This window comes from Carcharodon carcharias, chromosome 5 (assembly GCF_017639515.1).
Source record: "Carcharodon carcharias isolate sCarCar2 chromosome 5, sCarCar2.pri, whole genome shotgun sequence".
Taxonomy (NCBI): Eukaryota; Metazoa; Chordata; class Chondrichthyes; order Lamniformes; family Lamnidae; genus Carcharodon; species Carcharodon carcharias.
Window position 1 is genome coordinate 110128813 of NC_054471.1, and position 24280 is coordinate 110153092.

Below are 24280 nucleotides of genomic sequence, written 5' to 3' on the forward strand. Positions count from 1 at the left end.
AAAATGTAAAGGTAAAGAAATCTAACCATACAGAAACAAGCATTGGTGATGTAGAGAGAAGGTAAAACTACCAAGGTCTACCAAAAGAAAAACAAACAAAGGATTACACATTTATGAAACTTCAATTTAGAACAAATATCAAGAAAACGTTTTCAGTCAAAGAATGATAAATCTTTGGAATAATCTGTCAAAATAATAAAATAAAACTGTTGAGTTCATCCAAAATAATTATTATGACGAGAGAGTCAATTAGCTATATTAACTTTTCTCAGCTGTGAGAAATGGGTGTTTTTTTAAATATTTTAGGGGAATATTGTGCTATTCTGTGGAAAGGCTATGTGTGTGTGATTTAATTAAGCTGGTCAGAGATTAATAGGAGGCAGGTTGTCTCGGGGGTTTAAAACATGAGAAGGATAGAGGTGGTAGGTTTCAGGTACCAGTGAATAGATTAGATCTAATATTTGCATTTTTAAATAAATTGAGAGTTTGTTTGAATATCAAGGGGAAATCAAAGGTGTAAAAAATCATGTTTGCACCTTGCAGGAGTTCCATAGGGTAAGTAGAAGGCGGGCATTATATTTTATTGACCTGAATGCAAAGACAAGATAGAAACATGAAGGATCTTATATTTGGAAGGATTTGAGTCTCAAAGAGATGTGAGAACAATGGAATCTGAGATGAAAGAGGAAAAAGATATTTTACAGTTACTGTGTGGAGCTTAGAGTAGCTATAGCTGTGGATGTTGTTGAGCTAGAGCTGAGTGGTGAGCTGTGGCTTTGGGCTAGGGGAAGATGCAAGTTTGAATCAACCATCTAGTTAAACCAGATAAGTCTCGGACTGCAGAAAGCAGTTTTATCCTGAAGTTTGGATCTCCACTGCAGAGTGGAAGAGGGTTAGATGTCATGTGGTGTGCCTTTATTAAAGCTACAGCAGTTTGCCTTGGATAATATTGCTGGATTTTTTTTAATAGTTAAACGTCTATAAGGAAGTGTTGCCTAGGAGGTGTTTACTTGTGGGTCTGACCAAGTAGATAGTCTTTTTGGGCGAATGTGCTGCAAAACTAGGTTTAACTGTGTAGCTGTAATCTTGTGTGCTTAAGTTTTCTTTTACTCTTGTTAATAAAACTTTTATTTTCAATTTTTAAAATCCCAAAAGTGTTACTGGACTTCTTGCTGCTGAGATCAGTACAATTTCTTCTCATTTTCAGAACACAAAATAAAAGGGTATGGCCCGTAAACCAGGTTTCCCTCTGGTATTTGATTTGCGCAGTACTTAACACCGGCTGTGATCATAACACAGCGCAGACTACTCCTTTGTGTTTAAGCCTCAGAAATGTGTCTTTGCCACAACGGATTAATTAAGAGTGATGTGGCTTATTTTTGTGTTAATTAAATGAGAAACATGCAATGTATTAAGTAGACAGCTCTTTATTCTGCTATGGTAACGATAAAACTTCAATTCCATGTGCTAATTGATATTTTGCCCCACCTTTGTGAGCCTACTCATCTTGTACTTTTTTTAACTGTGATTTTTTTTTTAACATTTGTGATATGTTGTGACATGTCCTGATTTAGATCCCGACCTTGATTTTCTGGATTTATTGAGCACATCCGAATATCCACATTATTATAGAATATCAACCCCTCCAGCTGAAGGATCCGAGGAATGTACATCAGTGCTACCAAGCAACAACATGAAAACATTTCAGAAAGAAATGCTAAAACTAATGATTGAAGGGATTAAAATATCTTTGGTGAGTATAGCTGCATATAATCAAAATATACCTGTAGACTGGTCATTTGTACTGCTTATCATTCAGCAGAACCAGGAGGTTGACTTCACATTCTAACATCACTTAGAAATCTTAATTCTTGCAAGGTATTTAATAATTATTTCTGATAGGATTGTTTTTAACATTAATGAAATTGAAGCTAGGAGGAATTGAAATCACAAGATAGTAATTAAGGTTATCAAACTTGTAAAATAAATCAGGAAAAACTTGAGGGATAAGAAAAAATAGCTGCTGAGCATGAAAGGGAGAAACTAGGAGGGATGACTCAAACCTTGGCGATAAGGATGAGCTTTGAGGAGATTTTTAAATGAGGAATGAGGGGAACGTTGGGATAGAGAGTTCCCGAAAGCAGAACCAAGACAACTGAAAGGTCCAGCGCCAATGGGTTTTCTGGGATTGTCCCAGAATTTGGCTTTGATCCTGGGTGTAGGCTTCCCAGGATGCCATTAATTGTCCTGGATTCCTCTGGGCAGCACGTGAAGGGACTGCTAAATTGCCATTGTCATCTGCACCTGTGCACTGTGTTGCTGTGCATGTGTATTCCAGAGCCAGTACAGTGTGCATTCGCAGACACACAGCCACAAGGGCACAGCAGCACTAGCTGGCACTCTCTTCCCTGAGAGTTGTTTGGCTTTGGCAGGTGTGTGGGTTGAGCTTGCGGGGAGTACATTGGGGTTGGGAGTGAGGGTCCGGCCTGGCGGTAGTAGTAGCACTCTTGGGCCCAACTCAGGGCAGGAAGGAGCTGGGGCCTAAATTTGGGTCTGGTGGCCTCGGGGTGGGGGTGGCAGGGTGCAGGAGGTAAAGGGCAGAGGAAGACAGGGTCCGGGCAGGCCTGTTAGTAATTTTTAAAATCAATAATTTTAGTGTGACTTGACTATTTTGTAGTCTGATTCAACACATTATTTAATATAATAAGCTAACCTGGTCAGAAGCCATTTTGAGCTAATCCAGGAGATATTTTAAAGCTAACCAGTTACTGCATGATTGGAAACCAGCCAGGAATGCTTGCACACGTAACGAACCTCAGTTGTGAGACAGTTGAAGGATACATAATTAATCAATAGATGAATTGATAAGGCTGGTAATATAACATATAACAGAAAGTCTGTAATGTTTTATGTTTTGTAATAAAATCATGTGATAATTATGTGTTAATTGTACATTATGAGAAATGTAAAATGATGATTCTCAAGCTAGTCTGGAAAGATAAGGTGTGCTGAGCTGAAGCCTTCATGACCTTGGGGAGCCACATTAAGATGGGTAAAGAATAAGGCATTATTCGAGTGTTATACAAAAATCAGATACTGAAACATTGAGTAGCCTGAATGTATTGTTGTTTGGGAAGATGCTCACATGTGTCAGGAACCAATTATAAATCAGCAGACAGTTAAGTCAACCAATTATTGTTTGACAGTTAGGCTAATTCAAAATAAGAAAATATGAGATGAGGGTATAAAGTGAAGGATTCGTGTAGCCATTTTGTTAGCATGCTGTCCACATACTGAGTGCCCTAGAGAGGGTTATCGTCATGCCATGCCTTCGGCCTGATCAACCGAGGAAGCCGTGAGGTCTTTAGTTGTTAATCCTTTTACTGTTAATCAAAACCTTGCCTTCTATCTTTTTAACTTGTCACCTTTCTACCTCTTAATTGCCAATAAACCTTTTGAATTTACCAACTGAAGTATTCAGCCTTGCCTGATTGTTAAGTCTAGTGCGAACCAAACAATTTATTAGATAATTCACAATTGGGGATTTATTGCAAACCAGTTGTACCCCATAAATCAAAACAGTGGCGACCGCAGCAGGACAAGACTAAAGGCTGAACCTCCAGTTGGTAACAGTTTTAAAAAATGTTAAACTAACAATAGTGAACACCTGCATGTAGGGAAAGTTAAAATTTACAATTACAGGCATTAAGATGAAGCATAACATCTCTTCCCAGTACAAATTGAAACTGGATCATGGGTCCAATGATGAAATTCAGTTGCTGCAGTCAGTGTTTCTTAAAGGGTAATGGTGTCGGATTTCAGGACATTATTGCTTTTATTAAAAATAAGGTCGACAGTAAAATGTGGAGGCCAGCAAAAGCTCTGAACCTCCTGGCATACAGTGCATACTATTGTGCTGCCAAGGGTGACGGGATCACCCAGAGTAAGAGTCAAAGGAGCTTTGACTTAGAACAGCTGTTAGTTAAAGAAAAGGAGCTCCATTTAAAAGAATTAGAAGTATTAAGAAACAAAATTAACAGAACTTAAACGCGTCTGAACTCTGGATTCGTGACCTGGAATGAGATGCTGACCGTACTACATTTTTATTGAACCAGCCGGGTCATATGAGTGCCTCTGCTAATTTAGCAATTGCTGAAGCAAAACAATGTAAACAAAAGCTCGCTCGAGCTGAGCGACAGGTTGAATCTCTTAAATCAGAACTACAAGATGCAAGGGGCGCTCTAAGGGAGTGTTTGAAGGAAATGCAGAAAGGCAGAAACCACTCCCATTGTCAATTGAAGATAAATGAGTTAGGAAAAATGAAGTGCTTTCATTAATGCGATTAGTCAGGGAAATTCATTTGCAGGTTTTTCATTAGAACTTGAGGCGTGTGTATTAGACTGGATGGAACCACACCGCCATAAATGGTTGAAGTGACTCAGATAGAAAGGGAAATGTTTGAAAACACAGATTCCCTTCCCCTGCCTGTACCTCCTACCACTTCTAACACCCCCAGCTTTACATCTTTCACTTCCCTTAGCAGAGGAACCAGAGGGAAAACATATTGATGTAGTGACTAGAACAGCTGTCAGAGATCAGTAAATGAGCAGTCTGTCCCTCTCTCCCACACTGAAACACAAGCCTATATTAAGGTTTTAGGGAACGGTAGATGGTGATGATCCTCTCGAAGTAAACAGATGGTAGCACAGTCATTCAGATTTGGAAGATAATGATTTAAAGCATATTCTCTTGGCTGCTTGCTCCAGAGGGTTCAAAGAAAATGTGGGTTCTGATATCTTCTAGCAAAGTGTCCCTTATTTTTTTCCCCTGCAGAGTTGGTTGGGTAAAGGAAAAGTTGAGGGGATAAGGGAGTGAGCAAAGATCAGAATCAGAGCTTAGGTGGCTTTGGAGATCCAGAGCTGGAGAAGTTTGCAGAACCAGGGGCAAGGCCACGGATGGATTCATAGAAATCCTTGTCAGCAGACAGAGCTTGAGTAAGTGGGAAAAGCCAATAACCAATTATCTTAAGTACTAGGAATTCAGAATAAAATATTCTGTAGTGCTATTTTTTGCATGCTTCTAAATCTTATTGGAAAGCTTTGCAAAAAATGCTTTTTGTGTGTTGTGACTTTTTAAGTTTTGATACATTGAAAAATAATGGAAGTTGTATAGTTTATACATAGATGTCCATCAAATCAAAGAAATTTTATGACACCCCCCACCACCACCACCACCTTCAGATCCATTGATAGGGAAACCACAACATTCTGCCCCAGATGTGCAGAAATTCTTTTAAAGCCCAAAGGTAAAGTTAACGGAGTAGTTCTCACAATTACTCACAATACTGATAGAATAGCAAATCCCCACCTCATTGACAAACTGACCTATTGTACATCTGGAGGGTTGATATACTGTATAGCACTTGACTAAGGATACAAACATGAGCACTTGATGAGTCACTCCTATCAGGAATCCGAAGGGAAAGCTTGCTTGATCCAGTTCTATTTCTTGTCTTCATCAATAACATGGCTGATTAGATAGCCTGGGGGGAAAAGTGCCTATGCACACTTGGGGTTGTCATAGGGACCTATGTGCCTTGTAAATAGAAGTTTAAACCAAGAGGTATTCTTTATTTTATGAGCCAGAGTTGGAGTAACATGACAGTAGAAAATCTGCTTGACTTTCCTTCCACGCATTCTGTTTTTAGACAGAGTTCACAATGTTTTAAGATTTGTTTTTCTCAGCCTGATTCAAGCTCCTTGGAAACTTGTTCTTGTCTCGACCACTCATTGATGTATATGTGTTGGTTTAGGGAGCAGGTAGAAATAGCCCCCCACGGCAGCAGTGGAAACGTATGCTTTGGTCCTGCCGAGAGACATTCCGGTCCCAGTTGGGTCGATTGCTTGTACACATTCTGTGCCCTGCCCGTCCACTGGAAGAGAGGACAATGGCTTTAGAGATAGTTTACGAACCAAGCCATCAGGAGATTCTGCGAGAATGTCTAGGTCAACCTCTGGAGGTAAGGCAGCTGCCATGAAAACTTCCAAATATTTGCAGAAAGTTGCACTGAAGCATATCAAGAAAAATGTGGAATATTCCGATGTGGTAATCATTTAATATCATTTGAAGAAAAATGAATTAATTTTGTGACTGTTTTCAGTCGGTTTTTGGAAAGCAAATGTTCATATTCTTTAACACGATTCCTCTACAGTACATGATATTTGAAAATTGTTTAAATATATTGCACACTAAAAGAAAACCTTAAGAATCTTTTTGTTGTGATCAGATGAACCAGCTCATTTGAAGTAGCTTTAAATGGTGAGCCTCTACCTGTTCTATCTATCCTCAGCATGGACCCAAGCTGGCACTGTATCTGTATGAATTAATGCGTGACCACAATGAAGCCTTGACCAAGGAACAGCAATCTGCAGCAGGAAACTTCTTCAACTCCTTAAAGCTTTGTGGATACAAGTGTATTCCACTTAGTGCGCCACCCAAGCCAGATCTCATTAAAGCCATCAAAGAGGTATGGTGGCAATATTCAGACAGATCTGAAGCAAAGTTCATTTTCATTTATAAGTTACAATCCCCGCAGAGACCAATAACTTTTTAAAAGGAAAGGGATCCCCACAGAGAGGAAACAGAGCCAACAGAGGAAAAAACCGCAGGACAATATTTCACTGTTTTGAAACTTTTACTGCAACAAACCAACTAAAATCAACATAACTAAAACATTTATTCATAGGTGATGGATATTTCAAATAAAAAGATTAAATTTTCTTTAAATATTTGATACAGCAAAGATATACCTCATAGTTACAAGCACTCGCGTTATTTCCTATACAAATATGGTACTATAGGCACTTTCATGGTCTTTCCAAATCGGCCCTTGTTTTGTAGGAGATCTCACTTTTTCCATCCAAACATTTCAGCCAATGAGTCGCATTTGCCAGCAGCTATATTCTATCGAGAGTCCCCAAACACAGCTGCCATTGACAAGATACAGATCTACAAACACTCTGTTTATTTTATTCATTCATGGAATGTGCGCTAAGCCAGCATTTATTGCCTATCCCTATTGTCCTTGAGAAATTGGTGGTGAGCTGCCTTCTTGAACCACTGCAGTCCATGTGGTATGGGTACACCCACAGTGCTGTTAGGGAGGGTGTTCCTGGATTTTGACCCAGTGACAGTGAAGGAACGGCGATATATTTCCAAGTTAGGATAGTGAGTGGCTTGGAGGGGAACTCCCATGTGTCTGCTGCCCTTGTCCTTCTAGATGGTAGCAGTTGTGGGTTTGAAAGGTGCTGTCTAAGGAACGTTGGTGAGTTCCTGCAGTACATCTTATACATGGTACACATTGCTGCCACTGTGCGTTGGTGGTGGAGGGAGTGAATGTTTCTGGCTGGCGAGCTGCTTTGCTCGGGATGGTGTCAGACTTCTTGAGTGTTGTTGGAGCTGCACTCATCCAGGCAAGTGGAGAGTATTCCATCACACTCCTAACTTGTGCCTTGTAGATGGTAGACAGGCTTTGGGGGATCAGGAGCTGAGTTACCACAGGATTCCTAGACTCTGACCTGCTCTTGTAGCCTCAGTGTTAATATGGCTGGTCCCGTTCAGTTTCTGACCGATGGTAACCCCCATGATGTTGATAGTGGGGCATTCAGCGATGCTAATGCCATTGAATGCCATGGGGCGATGGTTAGATTCTCTCTTGTTAGAGATGGTCATTGCCTGGCACTTGTTGGGTCACGATTGTCCTGATGGCGCAGAATTCCTAGAGACTCCTGTCTCCGACTCCTTTAAACAGACTGGTGGGTTCTGGCATCACTGACATAGCAGCAATGGGTTTTGTCCAATCCACAATCCCTCAATCTTCCTGTCTTCAGTGTTCTCTCCTTTCCAGCTGTAAAACACACACAGTAACACAGCCTCTGCTCTTTCTTAGAGATCTGCTTCAATACCAATTTGGTCGAAGACCGCCCAGAAGAAACTGTTCCATTTGGAGAGAGCCTAGCCTGTTTTCTCTTTGCATCAATTCTCATGTTCTCAACTGCGAAATGGAAAAAACAGACTGAAGCCCAACTCCATTGCAATAAGCCTTCTATTTACCCTTTGCTTCTTTGCTATTCGTCCTGATGGCAACGCTAGGTCACATGGGTATTTCTTAGAACCTTGTGCTGTCATAATCAGGAAACCAGTTAATCCTCTTTCAAAAAACTTCTCAGTACATTTTTCCTAAAGGGACAACACACAGAAGAAAATACAGGCTTTTCCCAGCACTTGGGTCATCACATATATAGCAGAAGACAATAGTGATTTAAAATCTAAATGTACGTTCCTAATACAGACTCAATTAGTTCTAGCTACAAACCAAAAGAGTTTATAATACACATCGTAGAGGATTGATTTTAAAGGGGTCTAATAGTCCATTGATGAAATAACCTGTGTGTGGATTCATAATTATATGGAAGGCACAGCATTGAAATAAATGCTTGATATTGATGGTGTAAAAACATTCATTATGAAAAGTTGCAGATAATAAGGGTATCCTCACTTCTGCAAGTTGTCAGGGACAGTAACTCTCCTATTATATGTTCTTGCCAAATCTTGCCTTAAGCGCCTGTGACCAGGGTTAGATTCTTTACAGTTGTCAAACTCTCATTACAGTTTTGAAACTAGTGAAGGAGATTCAAGGAAAATCAGATTTATTTTTACAAATTCTTCGAATTTCAGGACTTTTTGCCAGATGGTATTATTTACTTTAAAATCATTTTTAGGGCTCACCCAGTGCTCAATAAGTTTTTCTACTGAGCAACTCAGCTCTGGAAGGTCCCAGATTTAATTACTGGTTTGTGTAGAGTTAGTTGATATCAGCTGGGACAGTGGTAGAGGTGCTGGAAACACTTAGCATGTTAGGCAGCATTTATGGAGAGAGAAGCAAATTAACATTTCCGACCAATGATCTTTCATCAGAATGGAAAATGTAAGAGATTAACAGCTTTTATGCAAGTATAGAGCCAGGGAAATTACTAGAAAAGAACAAGAGGGAAAGATCTTGTTGGAGGATGGAGGGCCGGAGTGAGTGTGACAAAAAAGATGACGGTACAAGGCCAAAAGAGAAGATAATGGGACAAGTAACAAAAGATGATAGGGCAGGGCAGGTGTAAATGGTACAGCATGATGGCAGAGGGGGAGAGAAGCATGAAAATCTGAAAAAGGAAGAGAGTTACCATGGACCAGAAATGTGGCAAAGATAGCTTCATTAGACCCAGAAGTGCTCACCACTCCACCAGCTGTATATTGATGGAGGAATGCTCACCCCTAGCACCGGCTCACATCTCCTCTACTCCCAATGGCTCTGGTTCAGCCATCTTCCATTACCAGTACCCACTATCATTGAGAAAATGGGTATGGGGGTATCCAGTTATGCCTATTAGAAAGTGTGCCTGTGTGAATGTCAGATGAAGATAATATCAATCTTAGCTGCATTGCATCCTATGGTCAAATGGAAATAATGGCCACCTGGGTGAGGTACTAGAGAAGAACTTCACTCCAACAAAGAGTCAGTGCCTTCAACAGAGGAGGAGAGAAAATTGGCAAAGTTAAATGTTTTGAACAAAGTTTCCCACAAAACCAATTGTTTTATTCTGCAGTTAAATTTTATTTCATTTTCGACATTTAAAGTAACTGATTCCAAAGAACCACTGATGTTGTTTTGTTTGGAAAAATATTTGATTTTAAAGGTAACTTTATATCACTGAGCATGGTGTATGAAACAGAAAGGAAAGTCTTAGATCTTCGCATGTAGGTCTAGCATTACAGTTTCAAAGTCAGTGTTTATTTTTTAATTAAATGAATTGGAAATACGCATACCAACTTTGAATGTGCATAATATGTACCTGTGTCCTTCAGGAGCAAACCAAATATACGAATGAAGAATGTGCAAATAAAGCTGCTTGGGAGAAGAAGTTGGCGACTTCTCAGCAGAGGTAAAGTAGTAGTGGCTTGGATGCATATTGGGGCAGCAACTCTGTGTCATGGAGCAGGAGGGCATGATTCTGCTCAGGTGCTGACCCAGCAAGGGTCACTGCTGGGGAAGGGGAAAAGTAAACAAGAAAGCCCTCACAAGGAATGCTATCTTGCACTCATCCCTAGCCATTCATATAGAGTATTGCTAGTGGTTGGGGTGTAAGCCATCCCTCTCTGTCTTGGTGGTCAATCAACAAGTTCAATAGCAACAGTAAAATGAGGATAAATAATCTTTTTTAAAAGAAAGAAAAAATGGAACTCTTGTCCCTGCTGATGATATTTGAAATTGAAGTGTTGCTTTCAAACAATCTACTGAAAACACTTTTTACACAGTGACAGCTTTTCACCTGAAGAATGTCAGCCATAATGTTCATTTCTAAAATCCCCCTCATGTAGAAGAGCATTTTGGAGCTTTATAATGGGAGAGATTTGAAGGGCAAGCAGGCACGTTCTTGTACCAAGGTTTTTTGTGACTCCTGAAGGAACTGAGTCTGTGAAGCAAAGAGTTTGAGGGAGAGAGCTTTAAATAGCTGGAGTACCTGAATAAAGTGGTGGAGTGGAAAATGTGGAGACAAGCAAGCAATCAATCAAAAAAAGTCTGTGACTTGCAATTAGTTTATAATACACATCGTAGAGGATTGATTTTATAAGTGGTCTAATAGTCCATTGATGAAATAACCTGTTTGTGGATTCATAATTATATGGAAGGCACAGCATTGAAATAAATGCTTGATATTGATGGTGTAAAAACATTCATTATGAGAAGTTGCAGATAATAAGGGTATCCTCACTTCTGCAAGTTGTCAGGGACAGTAACTCTGAAGGTATTTGAACCTTCTTGGAGCCAGTAATAGTGCCAAAGAAGTAGAATGTCATTGGCATACATTTCAAAGCTGAGGCAATACTTAAAGTTGTTGCCAAGGTGCAGCATCTGGAAGATAAACAGGAGAAGACTGGGGATGAGACAGCCATATGAATCATCCTAGCTTGAGTCACCCTCCAGTGTTTCTCAAGGCCAGTGACTCAATGGCCCAACTGGGATTTGTGAGGTCCATCCGTGCACACTGTTTAGTGTCTAGAATTGGCACAGCAATGCATCTTTTTGTGTATTCAAGTGATCCTTTTTCAGGATCTTATGCAAGTTCACAAGTCCTCCATTTTTGGCTGAGGTGCTACTGGTTTTAGGATTTGTCAGTTCAGTATATTTGAAAATAGCTCAGTGTTGTCACAGACTGGCTTGTGACCTTATTAATTCAGACTTCTTAAGCATTTGGTTTGCATAATTGATTTCAATGTTAGCTGATATAGCCAGAAAATGCAGCCAGAGGTAACTGTAACAAAGCTCTCTCAAATTTAATTTGCAGGATATAAAAGGCAACACCATGTGGGAGTTGGGAATAGAGGGAGTGATTGTGGGAAATTAGACAAAATAGCAAAGTATGAGATAAAATGCAGTAAATAGCAATACATGGGAAAATTGGAGAAGGGTGCAGATTTGTGGGAAATTCAGTTAAATGTAAATACATGTAGAACAATGCATTTTGTGGAAAAAATCCTGAGCAATAAAATAGCCGGTGGAGTTGGTGAATAGATATACAGACCTTTATAATCAGAATTCCTTATAGAAAAGATATAATGTGGCTAATGGATTTGGGTTTCTATTTCTAGAGGAGCTGAGTAGAAAAACAAGGGATGATGAATATATGACTCTGATTTAGGCTACAGCTGGAGTATTGTTCTGTAGTCTCGGGCTCCCCATTATAGAATGGATAATGGTGTAATGGAAAAGATGCAAAATTGGGTTTACTACATGTAGTTCTGATAGGAATACTGGGAACTATGGCTATATCCACTGGAGCTGAGAGGATGAAGGGTAATTTAATAGAAGTTTAAAATATTCTGTACCAATTTGACAAGGCTTTTATAGGCTAATTAGTGGTAAGTACATACATTTAGGGTTAGTTATTAAAGCAAAAAAGGGAAGCTATCAGAATAAAAACATATCACCAGTAGAAGTTTAAAAGGAAATTAAACTTGAAGAAAACTTAAGGGGTCAAGGAAAAAGGAAAGAAATGGAATTAAAGTGAATGGCTTATGATCAGTGTTGACTGATAACTGCTATAAAAAAAGCACCTATATGGATGTTAGGTGAAAGGAGGATCAAGCTTAGCAGTAATGCATTCCTTGGTCAAATAACTTATTGCTATTATTTATCTAAGATCATAAATGATTAGTCATTTGAATGCAGTTTAGAAGCTGTTTTTCTGTTTTTAGCCTCCTTCAACGACTAGATATGAAGTCAAAAGATATTTCAAAAATAGCAGCTGAAATCACTCAAAATATCTCACTGCATCAGGGCATGGAGAGGAAGAAAGTGATTCAGCACATCAGGGGAATGTACAAGGTAGATTTAAGTGCTAGCAGGCACTGGCAAGAACTTGTTCAGCAGCTAACACATGACAGGTAAGCCCCAGAAATACAATTAAAAGTTTGTAAAAATGGTCAATATGATGGCATGTCACCGATTGGTGGGGCAAGGAGAATATGGTGGAAAATCTTTCAATTTCGAATGGGAGATATTCCAGTTAGTACTGGAGCACAATTCTTCAATTCACAACATGATTGTATATTTAAGATGAGAGGATATACAGATCCACTTTAAAAAACCAGTGTATACAAAATAGGAGCTGGGAGAAAACCCTCAGTACCTTTAGAAAACCTTGGGATAAAAGTTTTACCATGTAGCCAGCTTTATTTCCATGTTATGAAGGAAGTGTGTTTACCTCTGATCCTCATCTAAAAGTGACAATGAGAAACACTGTTGCTAGTATACTGGTATATTCATCCATGTTTTGACTTTCAAAAAGTCATAATTGAGCTTGGCAGTCACCTGAAATGTTGATTTCCTTTGGGGCTTAAAACACAGGTGGTGCAGGCCTATCTAAATGTGAAAAATGATGTCCTAAACTGGATTGGATCTGTCACCCAATTTATATAGGCCAACCAGGTAACCTGGTTTTAACTAACCAACAATAAGTATTTCCTACTGAGTTAAACCCATTTAGGAAAATGCAATGTGGTATTAATATAGTCAATCTTTAATTCTGAGAACACTTTTTCCACCTGGCAGTCAACATGAACATCGTCATCTGTCAGTAGATAGAGTCCATAGTCACAGAATGATGGATCTGTTAAACAAAGTGCACCATTAAAAGACTTGAATGTTTATGTTGACTAACGGTGGTAAATGATCCACTTTGAGCTGCTTCCAATGGCCCAGATGGTGAAAACAACAGCCAATATCAAACCAGCTATTCAAAAAAATGGTGGTCACAGTTAGAACTTTCAGTCTGCACTGATTTTAACCGAGTGCTATAGTTGTCTTCCAATACCCCAGGACTAGGACAGGTAAAAGCAACTGGACTCCTGCACCCGATAGGCATTCATCAACTCCTGCTGGAAAGCATGTAAGTATCCTGCCAACACTTACTGTCAACTGTACTGCCACAGCCCTTCAGCACTTCACTCAAGTGGCCGTGGAATTGCACCTCAGCAAGAGTCACTGAATAAGAAAATAGGAAAAGGCCTGCACTAAATGTTAGAGGTTAGAATTAGAGGAAAAGAAAAAACCTAAACTTGTGTTTGTAATGTGCTTTTATGATCTTGGAACATTCCAAAGCGCTTTGTAGTCAATGAAACCCTTTTGAAGTCTAATCAAAGCTTTACTGCAGGAAATGCAGCAACCACTTTGTGCACAACTCCCACGAACACAGGTGAGAGAATGACTATATAATCTTTTAATTGTGTTGATTCAATGGTAAATATTGGCCAGAGTCTTAGGAGAATTTCCTGCTCTTCTTTAAAATAGTCATAGAACCACAGAAAGATACTATTTGGTGCATTGTGCCTGTTCTCTGTGAAAATCTACCTTTTTAGTCCAACACTCCCCTGTTCTTTCCCCATAGCCTTGCATTTTTCCTCCTTCAAGTATATATGCAATTCTCTTTCCTTTTGATTCTACATCCACACCCTATCATGTCATACATTCTAGATCATAGCAACTTGGTGTGTGCTTTGTTTTCCCTCATGCCACCTCCTGGTTCTTTTGCCAGTTAAACCTGTGTCTTCTGGTTACTGAACCTTATGCTCCTTATTATTCTATAAAAAATCCTTCATGATTTTGAATATCTCTAACAAATTTCCTTTTTACGCTGTCTGCTCAGTTTCTCCAGTCTCTCCAGGTAACTGAAGTCTCTCACCCCAGGACCATTCTAATAGATCTTGCCTGCACTCTCCCTGATACCTTGGCATCCTTCATAAAGTGCGGTGCCCAGAATCGGATACAATACACCAGCTAGGGCCCATTCCTTTTTTATATAAAGGCTTGGCATAATTTCCTTGCTTTTGTATTTTTATGTGTCTACTTATAAAGGCAAGGATCCTGCATGCTTTTTTAACAGTCTTGTCCTTGTCCTGTCACCTTCAGGTGTGTTTTTTCATGCACCCCCTTTTAAAATTGCCCCACTTAATTTCTATTACCTCTCTTCATTCTTCCTACCAAAATAAATGACTTCTCACTTCTCTGCATTTAAAATGTATCAGCCATTTGTCCATTTCACAGCCTATCTACGTTCCCCTGAAGTTTGTTGCTATCCTCCTTATTGTTAACTACATTTCTAAATTTCATGTCATGTGCAGACTTTGAAACTTTGCCCTATTCATCCAAGCCAGGGTCATTAATATATAGCTAAATGAGCTATGGTTCTAATACCAACTTCTGGGGAATATCCGCAGGTTCTGCATAGTCAGTGTGAGGAGCTTGGCACCAAATTAAGAAGCAGAACCTCAAAGATCATAATCTCTGCATTATTACCTGAGCCACTTGCAAATAAGAATAGGACAAATCAGATTAGGGAGGTGAACGCGTGGCTCAAAGCCTGGTGGGGAGAAGTGGGTACTGGTTTGTGGGGCACTGGCACCAATGCTGGGGAAAGTGGGATCTGTGTGTTGGGACAGTCTACACCTGAACTGTGCTGGGACTGATGTCCTTGCGAGCCACATAAGTGGGAATTAAAGAAGGTTTTAAACTAAGTACTGGGGGGATGGGATCAAATTTGGGAAGATGTGGTAAATCAAAGAGTAGAGACAAGGCAAAAGAGAAAGCTATTATTATGGGAAATGAAAAACAGATGATTACAGGAAGGGATAGAGAGTGAAAATCTAGCAGTGAATCAGTAGATGAGACTAGAGGTAATAAAAATAATGAAAGGATAAAAATAAAGGCTCTGTATCTCAATGCACGAAGCATTCGAAGCAAAACAGATGAACTGAAAGCGCACAAAGAAATAAGTAAGTACGATTTAATAGCCATTACAGAGACATGGCTACAGGAGGGTGTGGATTGGGACCTGATTATTGAAAGGTAGAGGACATTTAGGAAGGACAGGAAATGAGGAACAGGCGGAGTGGTGGCTCTGTTTGCTAATGGTGGTATTAGCACAATAGAGAGGGATGACCTAAGTTTAGGAAACCAGAATGTGCAAATGGTTTGGTAGCGATGAGAAATGGTAAAGGCAAGAAGTCACATGCGGGAGTCATATATAGGGCCCCTAACAGTAACCACATGGTAGGGTGGAGCATAAAGGAAGAAACCCAACAGAGGGCGGTAACGAGAAGTGACTGAGAAGCATTCTGGGAGAAGTCAGCGCAGTCACCGCAACTCAGAAGGAGATCGAAGAGAAGGACCTTTGCTCTTAACAGGAGGAAGAGCATCCAACAGAGAGCGGTAGTGAGAAGTGACTGAGAAGCATTCTGGGAGAAGTCAGTGCAGTCACTGCAACCCAAAAGGGTATCGAAGAGGACCCACTGTCAAAGAATGGAATAGCCCCAAATGTTACATTGCTGTAGTGTTTCCCTTCCCCCCTCCTCCTCAAAAAAAGAGAGAGAGGGAGAGGCAGTACTTTTAGGAATGCACCAGCCCTGTGAGGGACACTCTTCTGAAAGTGGATTTAAAAAACGCAGCTGATTGGTGAGTAAATCCTGGTGAGTTTTTCTTTCAAATCTATTAAAGTAATTCATTGCTTAATACTGAGGTAGGAGCTAAAAAAAAGTAATAGAGTAGTACTGTACAAGTATAATTAGTCAAGAAACAAGTTTCCTAGCTAATATAAATAAGGCCCTGAACTAGCATATTTTTTAAGGGAGTAACTAGCTTAATCAAGAGGGACGTCATGGCAGGAGAACTCAGACCCGTGATATGCTCCTCCTGCAAGATGAGGGAAATGAGGGATGCTTCTAGCATCCCTGGTGACCATGTGTGCGGAAGGTCTGTCCAAATGCAGCTTCTAGCTAACCGGATTTCGGAGCTGGAGCTGCAGGTGGATTCATTGTGGAGCATCCGCGATGCTGAGCAAGTTGTGGATAGCACGTTTATCGAGGTGGTCACACTGCAGATGAAAATTACACAGGCAGAAAGGGAATGGGTGACCATCAGGAACAGTAAAAGACTCAGGAAGGTAGTGCAGGAGTCCCCTGTGGTCATCCCCCTTTCTAACAGATACCACTTTGGGTACTGTTGTGGGGTGGGGGTGGGGGGGGGCCTCTCAGGGGAAAGCAGCAACAGCCAAGTTCATGGCACCGTGGGTGGCTCTGCTGCTCAGAGGGGCGGGAGGAAAATAAGTGGCAGGGGATTCAGTAGTTAAGGGCACAGGCAGACCCTTCTGGGGCTGCAAACATGAATCAAGGATGGTATGTTGCCTCCCTGGTGCCAGGGTCCAGGATGTCTTTGAACGGCTGCAGAACGTTCTGGGGAGGGAAGGTAAGCGAACAGTGGTCGTGGTACACATTGGTACCAACGACATAGGTAAACTAAGGACCTGCAAGCTCAGTACAGGAAGTTAGGAGATAAATTAAAATGCAGGACCTCAAATATAGTAATCTCATGTTTACTCCCAGTTCCACGTGCTAGGGAGAGCAGGAATAACAGGATAGATCAAATGAACACGTGGCTGGAGAGATGGTGTAGCCGGGAGGGATTCAGATTCTTGATGCACTGGGACTGGTTCTGGGGAAGGTGGGACCTGTACAAACCAGACAGGCTGCACCCAGGCAGAGCTGGGACCAATGTCCTTGCGGGGGCTTTTGCTAGTTCTGTTGGGGAGTATTTAAACTAGTGTGGCAGGTGGATAAGATCCCAGGAGTAGGATCAGATCGGTCAGATTCAGATCAGGAAAATGGAGGTAGAACATTAGCTAGGGACGTTGTAATAGACATGGAGTTACAGGAGAAGCAAAGTGTCCAGCAAGGGAAATTGACGGGGTTAAGCTGTTTATACTTCAATGCAAGGAGTGTTACAAACCAGGTAGATGAGTTAAGGGCATAGGTAGACACATGGCAGCAGGATGTCATTGCTGTAACAGAGACCTGGCTAAAGGAGGGACAAAACTGGCAGCTTAATATCCCTGGTTATAGAGTCTTCAGACACGATAGAGTAGGAGATAAAAAAGGAGGGGGGGGGGGGGTTGGTAGCACTAATGGTTAAAGAATCAATTCTAGTTATGAGAAGGGATGATATACTAAATGGGTCAACAAACAAGGCTTTATGGATTGCGCTTAGAAATAAAAAAGGGGCAGTCACACTCCTGGGAGTATACTACAGACCTCCAAATAGTGAAAGGGAGAGAGAAGAACAAATATGTAGGCAAATTTCTGCTTGTAAGAACAAGAGGGCAATAATAGTAGGAGACTTCAACTATCCTAATATCAACTAGGATGCAAACAATATAAGGGGCACTGAGGGAGAAAAATTCAAGCAGTGTGTCCAGGAAAATGTTTTCAACCAATTATTGACAAACCCAACGAGAGGAGATGCAATTCTAGACCTAGTCTTGGGGAACGAAGAAGGGCAAGTGGGTGAAGTGGCAGTTGGCGACCATATCAGGGACAGTGATCACAATTCAGTTAGATTTAGCATTACCATGGAAAAGGACAGAGATAAGGCAGGAGTAAAAATCTTGAACTGGGGAAGGCAAATTTTTCAGAAATGAGAAGGGACTTGGCTGAGGTGGACTGGACAGCACTGCTGGAGGATAAAACAGTGGAAAACCAGTGGGAAGCACTAAAAAGTGAAATCCTAATTAGAACCAAAGAAAAGTTACAGCACAGAAGTAGGCCATTCGGCCCATCTTATCCATGCCAGCCCAAGGACACCCAGATGCCCTTTCTAATCCCACCTTCCTGCACCTAGCCCCTGGCCCTGCACCTTACAGTGCTTCAGGTGCAGATCCAGGTACTTTTTAAAAGAGTTTAAAGTTTCTGCCTCTACCACCAACTTGGGCAGCGAATTACAGGCACCCACTAACTACCCTCTGTGTAAAAAAAGTTCTTCCTCATGTCCCCCCTAATCCATCTGCCACTTGGCTTGAATCTATGACCCCTGGTTCTAGAATTCTCCATCAAGGGAAACAATTTTATCCTGTCCACTCTATCTATTCCCCTCATAATTTTGTACACCTCAATCAAGTCACCTCTCAGGCTTCTTTGTTCTAATGAAAATAACCCCAACCTATCCAATCTCGCCTCGTAGCTACTTTTGTCTAACCCTGGCAACATTCTAGTAAACCCCTTCTGCCCTCTCTCCAGAGCTTTTACGTCCTTCCTGTAATGTGGTGACCAGAACTGCACCAATACTCCAGTAGTGGCCTCACCAGTGTACAATATAGACATGTTCCCTATAAAAATAGGAGTGCTACAGCCAAATCTAGAACCCACCCGGTTGTCTAGAGGAATACAGGGAAGATCAAACAGAACAAAAAAGCGTACGGTAGGCACAAAGAACTAAGCACTGCAGATAGCCTAGACGAATATAGGAAGTGCAAGGACGAAGTAATAAAGGAAATAAGGAAATCAAAGAGAGGGCATGAAAAAAGATTAGCAAGTAAAGTTAAAGATAACTCAAAGATGCTTTACCAATACATTAATGCTAAAAGGTTAGTTAAGGAAAAAGTGGGACCTATAAGCGATGAAGGTGGAAACTTGTGTGTAGATGCAGAGGCTGTGGGAAGGGTTTTGAATGAATATTTGGTCTCCGTGTTGACAAAGGAAAGGGAGGATGTAGATATAGTAGTCCAGGAGGAACACTGTGAGATATTGGACAAGATAGTCATAAAGAGAGAGGAAGTATTTATATGAACTACATAGATGACAATGTGGGGGGTAGGATTAATAAATTTGCAGATGACGCAAAGATTGGCTGGGTGGTTAACAGTGAGGTTGAGTGTCTTGGGCTACAGGAAGATATAGATGGGATGGTCAAATGGGCAGATAAGTGACAGATGGAATTTAACCCTGAAAAGTGTGAGGTGATACACTTTGGAAGGAGTAATTTGACAAGGAAGTATTCAATGAACGACATGACACTAGGAAGTTCTGAGGAACAAAGGGATCTTGGCGTGTGTGTCCATTGATCTCTGAAGGCAGAGGGGCATGTTAGTGGTGGTGAAAAAAGCATTTGGAACACTTGCCTTTATCAATCGAGGCATTGATTCCGAAAGTAGGGAGATCATGTTGGAGTTGTATAGAACCTCGGTGAAGCCACAGCTGGAGTACTGTGTGCAGTTCTGGTCGCCACATTAGGGAGACTGTGATTGCACCGGAGGGCGTGCAGAGGAGATTCACCAGGATGTTGCCTGGGATGAAACATTTAAGTTATGAAGAGTGGTTAGATAGACTTGTGTTGTTTTGTGGTCAGGGTCAACAGGGTGTGACTGCAAGTGAGGCAGGTAGAGGAATCCTGTGTTCAGGAACAGAGGAGCCTCAGCTCTTGACCTTGTCCAACAGGTATGAGGTACTTGCTCCCTGTGTGGATGAGGAACAGGGCTGTATGATGGATGAGCCAGCTGACCATGGCACCATGGCACAGGAGGCCATTCAAGAGGGGGGAGCAAAAAGACAAGTGGTAGTTGTAGGGGATTCTATAATTAGGGGAATTGATAGCATCCTTTGTAAGCAGGATCGAGAGTCCCGCATGGTATGTTGCCTGCCCGGTGCCAGGGTGAGGGACATCTCTGACCAGCTTGAAAGGATATTGGAGAGGGAGGGGGTTGTTGTGGTCCATGTTGGGACAAATAACATAGGTAAGACTTGGAAAGAAGACCTGTTTGGGGATTATCAGGAACTAGGAACTAAATTAAAGAAGGTCCTCAAGGGTTATAATCTCCAGATTACTATCCGAGCCACGTACAAATTGGCATAGGGACGAGAGAATGAAGGAAGTTATCATGTGGCTAAAGGAGTGGTGCGGGAAAGAGGGGTTCCATTTCGTGGGGCACTGGCATCAGTGTTGGAACAGGAGGGATCTGTATCGTTGGGACGTTCTCCACCTGAACCAATCTGGGACCAATGTTCTAGCAAAAAGGGTAAATAGGGTGGTCCACAGGACTTTAAACTAGAGAGTTGGGGGGGAGGGAAGGGTAAAACTCCAAGAAGTATGACTAATGGGAAACAAAGCAGCAGGTTAGCATATGGGGGCACGGATTCAACTTCATCGAAAATTATGAAAAAACTGAAAAGAAAGGAGAGCCCAGGAGACTATTAAAGTCCCCAGAACACAAAATAGGACAGTGTGTTTGGAAAGGGCTAGGAATCTAACTTCAAGCACATCAGATAAAGGGGCGACAATGAGAAAGGGGACAGGAAATGCAGGACTGAAGGTGTTGTATCTGAATGCACGCAGTATACGAAATAAGGTAAATGAGTTTGTGGCGCAGATTGAAATTGGCAGTTATGGGCATCACAGAGACATGGCTTCAAGGGGATCAGGACTGGGAGCTAAATATCCAAGGATATACATCCTATCGAAAAGATAGGCAGATTGATAGAGGGGGTGGGGTTGCTTTGATAGTAAGAAATGAAATTAAGTCGATAGCAAGAAATGATGTAAGGTCAGATGATGTAGAATCTGTGTGGGTAGAGTTGAGGAACCGCAAAGGTAAAAAAAAACCATAATGGGAGTTATGTACAGAACTCCGAACAGTAGTCAGGATGTGGGGCACAACTACACCAGGAGATGGAAAAGTTCTTTAAGAAAGGCAAGGTTACGGTGATCATGGGGGATTTCAATATGCAGGGAGACTGGGAAAATCAGGTTGGATCTCAAGAAAAGGAATTTGTGGAATGTCTACAAGATGGCTTTTTGGAGCAGCTTGTGGTGGAGCCCAGTAGGGAACAGGCAACTCTAGATTTAGTGATGTGTAATGAGGCAGATTTGATAAGGGAGCTTAAGGTGAAGGAATCCTTAGGAGGAAGTGACCATAATATGATAGAATTTACCCTGCAATTTGAGAAGAAAAAGCTGGAATCAGATGTAACGGTATTACAGATGAATAAAGGCAACTACAGAGGCATGGGGGAGGAGCTGGCCAGAATTGACTGGGAGATGAGCCTAGCAAGAAAGACAGTGGAACAGCAATGGCAGGAGTTTTTAGGAGTAATTTGGGAGACACAGCAAAAAATCATCCCTAGAAAGAAGAAGCATACTAAAGGGAAGACGAGGCAACCATGGCTGACAAGGGAAGTCAGGGACAGCATAAAAGCTAAAGAGTAAGCATACAATGTGGCTAAGAGCAGTGGGAAACCAGGGAATTGGGAAGCCTACAAAGACAAACAGAGGACAACTAAAAAAGAAATAAGGAGGGAGAAGATTAAATATGAGAGTAAACTAGTGAGTAATATAAAAGAAGATTACAAGAGTTTTTTTTAGATATATAAAGGGTAAGAGAGAGGCAAAAGTGGACATTGGGCCACTGGAAAATGATGCTGGAGAAGTAGTAGTGGGGAACAAAGAAATGACGGATGAACTGAATAGGTACTTTTTATCAGTCTCCAGGGTGGAAGACACGAGTAACATCCCCAAAGTTCAAGAGAGTCGGGGGGCAGAGGTGAGTATGGTGGCCATTACCAAGGAGAAGGTGCTAGGAAAGCTGAAAGGTCTGAAGGTGGATAAATCACCTGGACCAGATGGATTACATTGCAGAGTACTGAAGGAGATAGCTGAAGAGGTAGTAGAGGCGTTAGTGGTGGTCTTTCAGGAATCACTGGAGTCAGGGAGGGTCCCAGAAGACTGGAAAATCGCTAATGTAACCCCCCTGTTTAAGAAGGGAGTGAGGCAAAAGACGGGAAATTACAAGCCGATTAGCCTGACCTCGGTCATTGCTAAGATTTTAGAGTCCATTATTAAGGATGAGATTTCAGAATACTTGGAAGTGCATGATAAAATAGGGCAAAGTCAGCATGGTTTCATCAAGGGGAAGTCATGCCTGACAAATCTGTTAGAATTCTTTGAGCAGGTAACGAGTAGGTTAGACAAAGGAAAGCCAATGGATGTTATCTACTTGAACTTCCAGAAGGCCTTTGACAAGGTGCCGCACAGGAGGCTGCTCAGTAAGATAAGAGCCTGTGGTGTTAGAGGCAAGGTACCAACATGGATAGAAGATTGGCTGTCTGGCCGGAGGCAGGGAATGGGGATAAGGGGGTCCTTCTCAGGATGGTGGCCGGTGACCAGTGGAGTTCCGCAGGGGTCAGTGTTTGGATCACAACTTTTCACTTTGTACATTAATGATCTAGACGAAGGAACTGAGGGCATCCTGGCTAAGTTTGCAGATGATACAAAGATAGGTGGAGGCACAGGTAGTATTGAGGAGGCAGGGAGGCTGCAGAAGGATTTGGACAGGTTAAGAGAATGAGCAAAGAAGTGGCAGATGGAATACAATGCTGGGAAGTGTGAGGTCATGAACTTTGCTCAGGAGAATAGAGGCATAGACTATTTTCTAAATGGGGAGAGAATTCAGAAATCTGGAGTGCAAAGAGACTTGGGAGTCCTAGTCCAGGATTCTTTTAAGGTTAACTTGCAGGTTGAGTCGGTAGATAAGGCAAATGCAATGTTGGCATTTATTTTGAGAGGACTAGAATATAAAAGCAGGATGTGCTGCTGAGGCTTTATAAGGCTCTGGTCAGACCACATTTAGAATATTGTGAGCAATTTTGGGCCCCTTATCTCAGGAAGGATGTGTTGGTCCTGGAGAGGGTCCAAAGGAGGTTCAGGAGAACGATCCCAGGAATGAAAGGCTTAACATATGAGGAACGTTTGAGGACTCTGGGTCTATACTTGATGGAGTTTAGAAGGATGAGGGGGGATCTGATTGAAACTTACAGAATACTGAAAGGCCTGGATAGAGTGGACGTGGGGAAGATGTTTCCATTAGTAGGGGAGACTAGGACCCGAGGGCACAGAGTAAAGGGAAGACCTTTTAGAACAGAGATGAGGAGGAACTTCTTTAGCCAGAGAGTGGTGAATCTATGGAATTCATTGCCACAGAAGGCTGTGGAGGCCAGGTCATTGAGTGTATTTAAGACCGAGATAGATAGGTTCTTGATTGGTAAGGGGATCAAAGGTTACGGGGAGAAGGCAGGACAATGGGTTTGAGAAACTTATCAGCCATGATTGAATGGCGGAGCAGAGTCGGTGGGCCGAATGCCCTAATTTCTGCTCTTATGTCTTATGGTCTTATGGTCTATGGGTTGAAATCTTTTAAAGTTGCTAAGTCACCAGGGCCAGATCGATTGTTTCTGAGGCTGCTGAAGGAAGTCACGGAGGAGATAGCAGATCCTCTGAGGATGATTTTCCAATCTTCACTAGATTCAGGGGAGGTACTGGAGGACTGGAGAAATGCAAACCTAGCTCCATTGTTTGAAACGGGATCAAAGGAAATGCCAAACAATTATAGGACAGTTAGTCTTACATCAGTGGTGAGCAAATTAGTAGAATCAGTCCTGAGAGAGAGAATTAACTGTCATGTGGAAAAGTCAGGGATGGTCAGCATGGATTTGTTAAAGGAAGGTCTTGCCTCACAAATTTGATTGAATTCTTTAAGCAAGTGACAAGAAGGGCTGATGAAGGCAGTGCAAAGGATGTTGTGTACATGGATTTTAGCAAGGCATTTGACAAGGTCCCACATGGCAGATTGGTCAGGAAAGTAAAAGCCCATGGGATTCAGGGTAATGTGGCAAACTGGATAAAAGGTTGGCTTTGTAAAGGGGAAACAAAGGGTAATGGTCGATGGATGCCCTTGCGAATGGAAAGTTGTCTCAAGTGGTGTTCCACAGGGCTCGGTGTTGGGACCCTTGCTGTTTGCATTATTTAATAACGATTTGGACGTGAACGTGGGAGGCACGATTGGGAAATTTGCAGATG

General features: G+C 41.7%; 1 protein-coding gene across 4 annotated transcripts in view; it reads left to right on the forward strand.

The window, feature by feature from the left end:
• lyst (lysosomal trafficking regulator) overlaps positions 1–24280 on the forward strand; it is a 364467-nt gene that overhangs the window by 277840 nt on the left and 62347 nt on the right. For 3 of the 4 annotated variants that reach the window (XM_041187582.1, XM_041187583.1, XM_041187585.1), the window contains 5 exons: positions 1575–1753; positions 5813–6019; positions 6350–6526; positions 9916–9992; positions 12307–12495. In XM_041187582.1, coding sequence (XP_041043516.1) covers positions 1575–1753; positions 5813–6019; positions 6350–6526; positions 9916–9992; positions 12307–12495 — 829 coding nt within the window. The remainder of the gene's footprint in view (positions 1–1574; positions 1754–5812; positions 6020–6349; positions 6527–9915; positions 9993–12306; positions 12496–24280) is intronic. The other variant, XM_041187584.1, reaches the window with a different exon arrangement.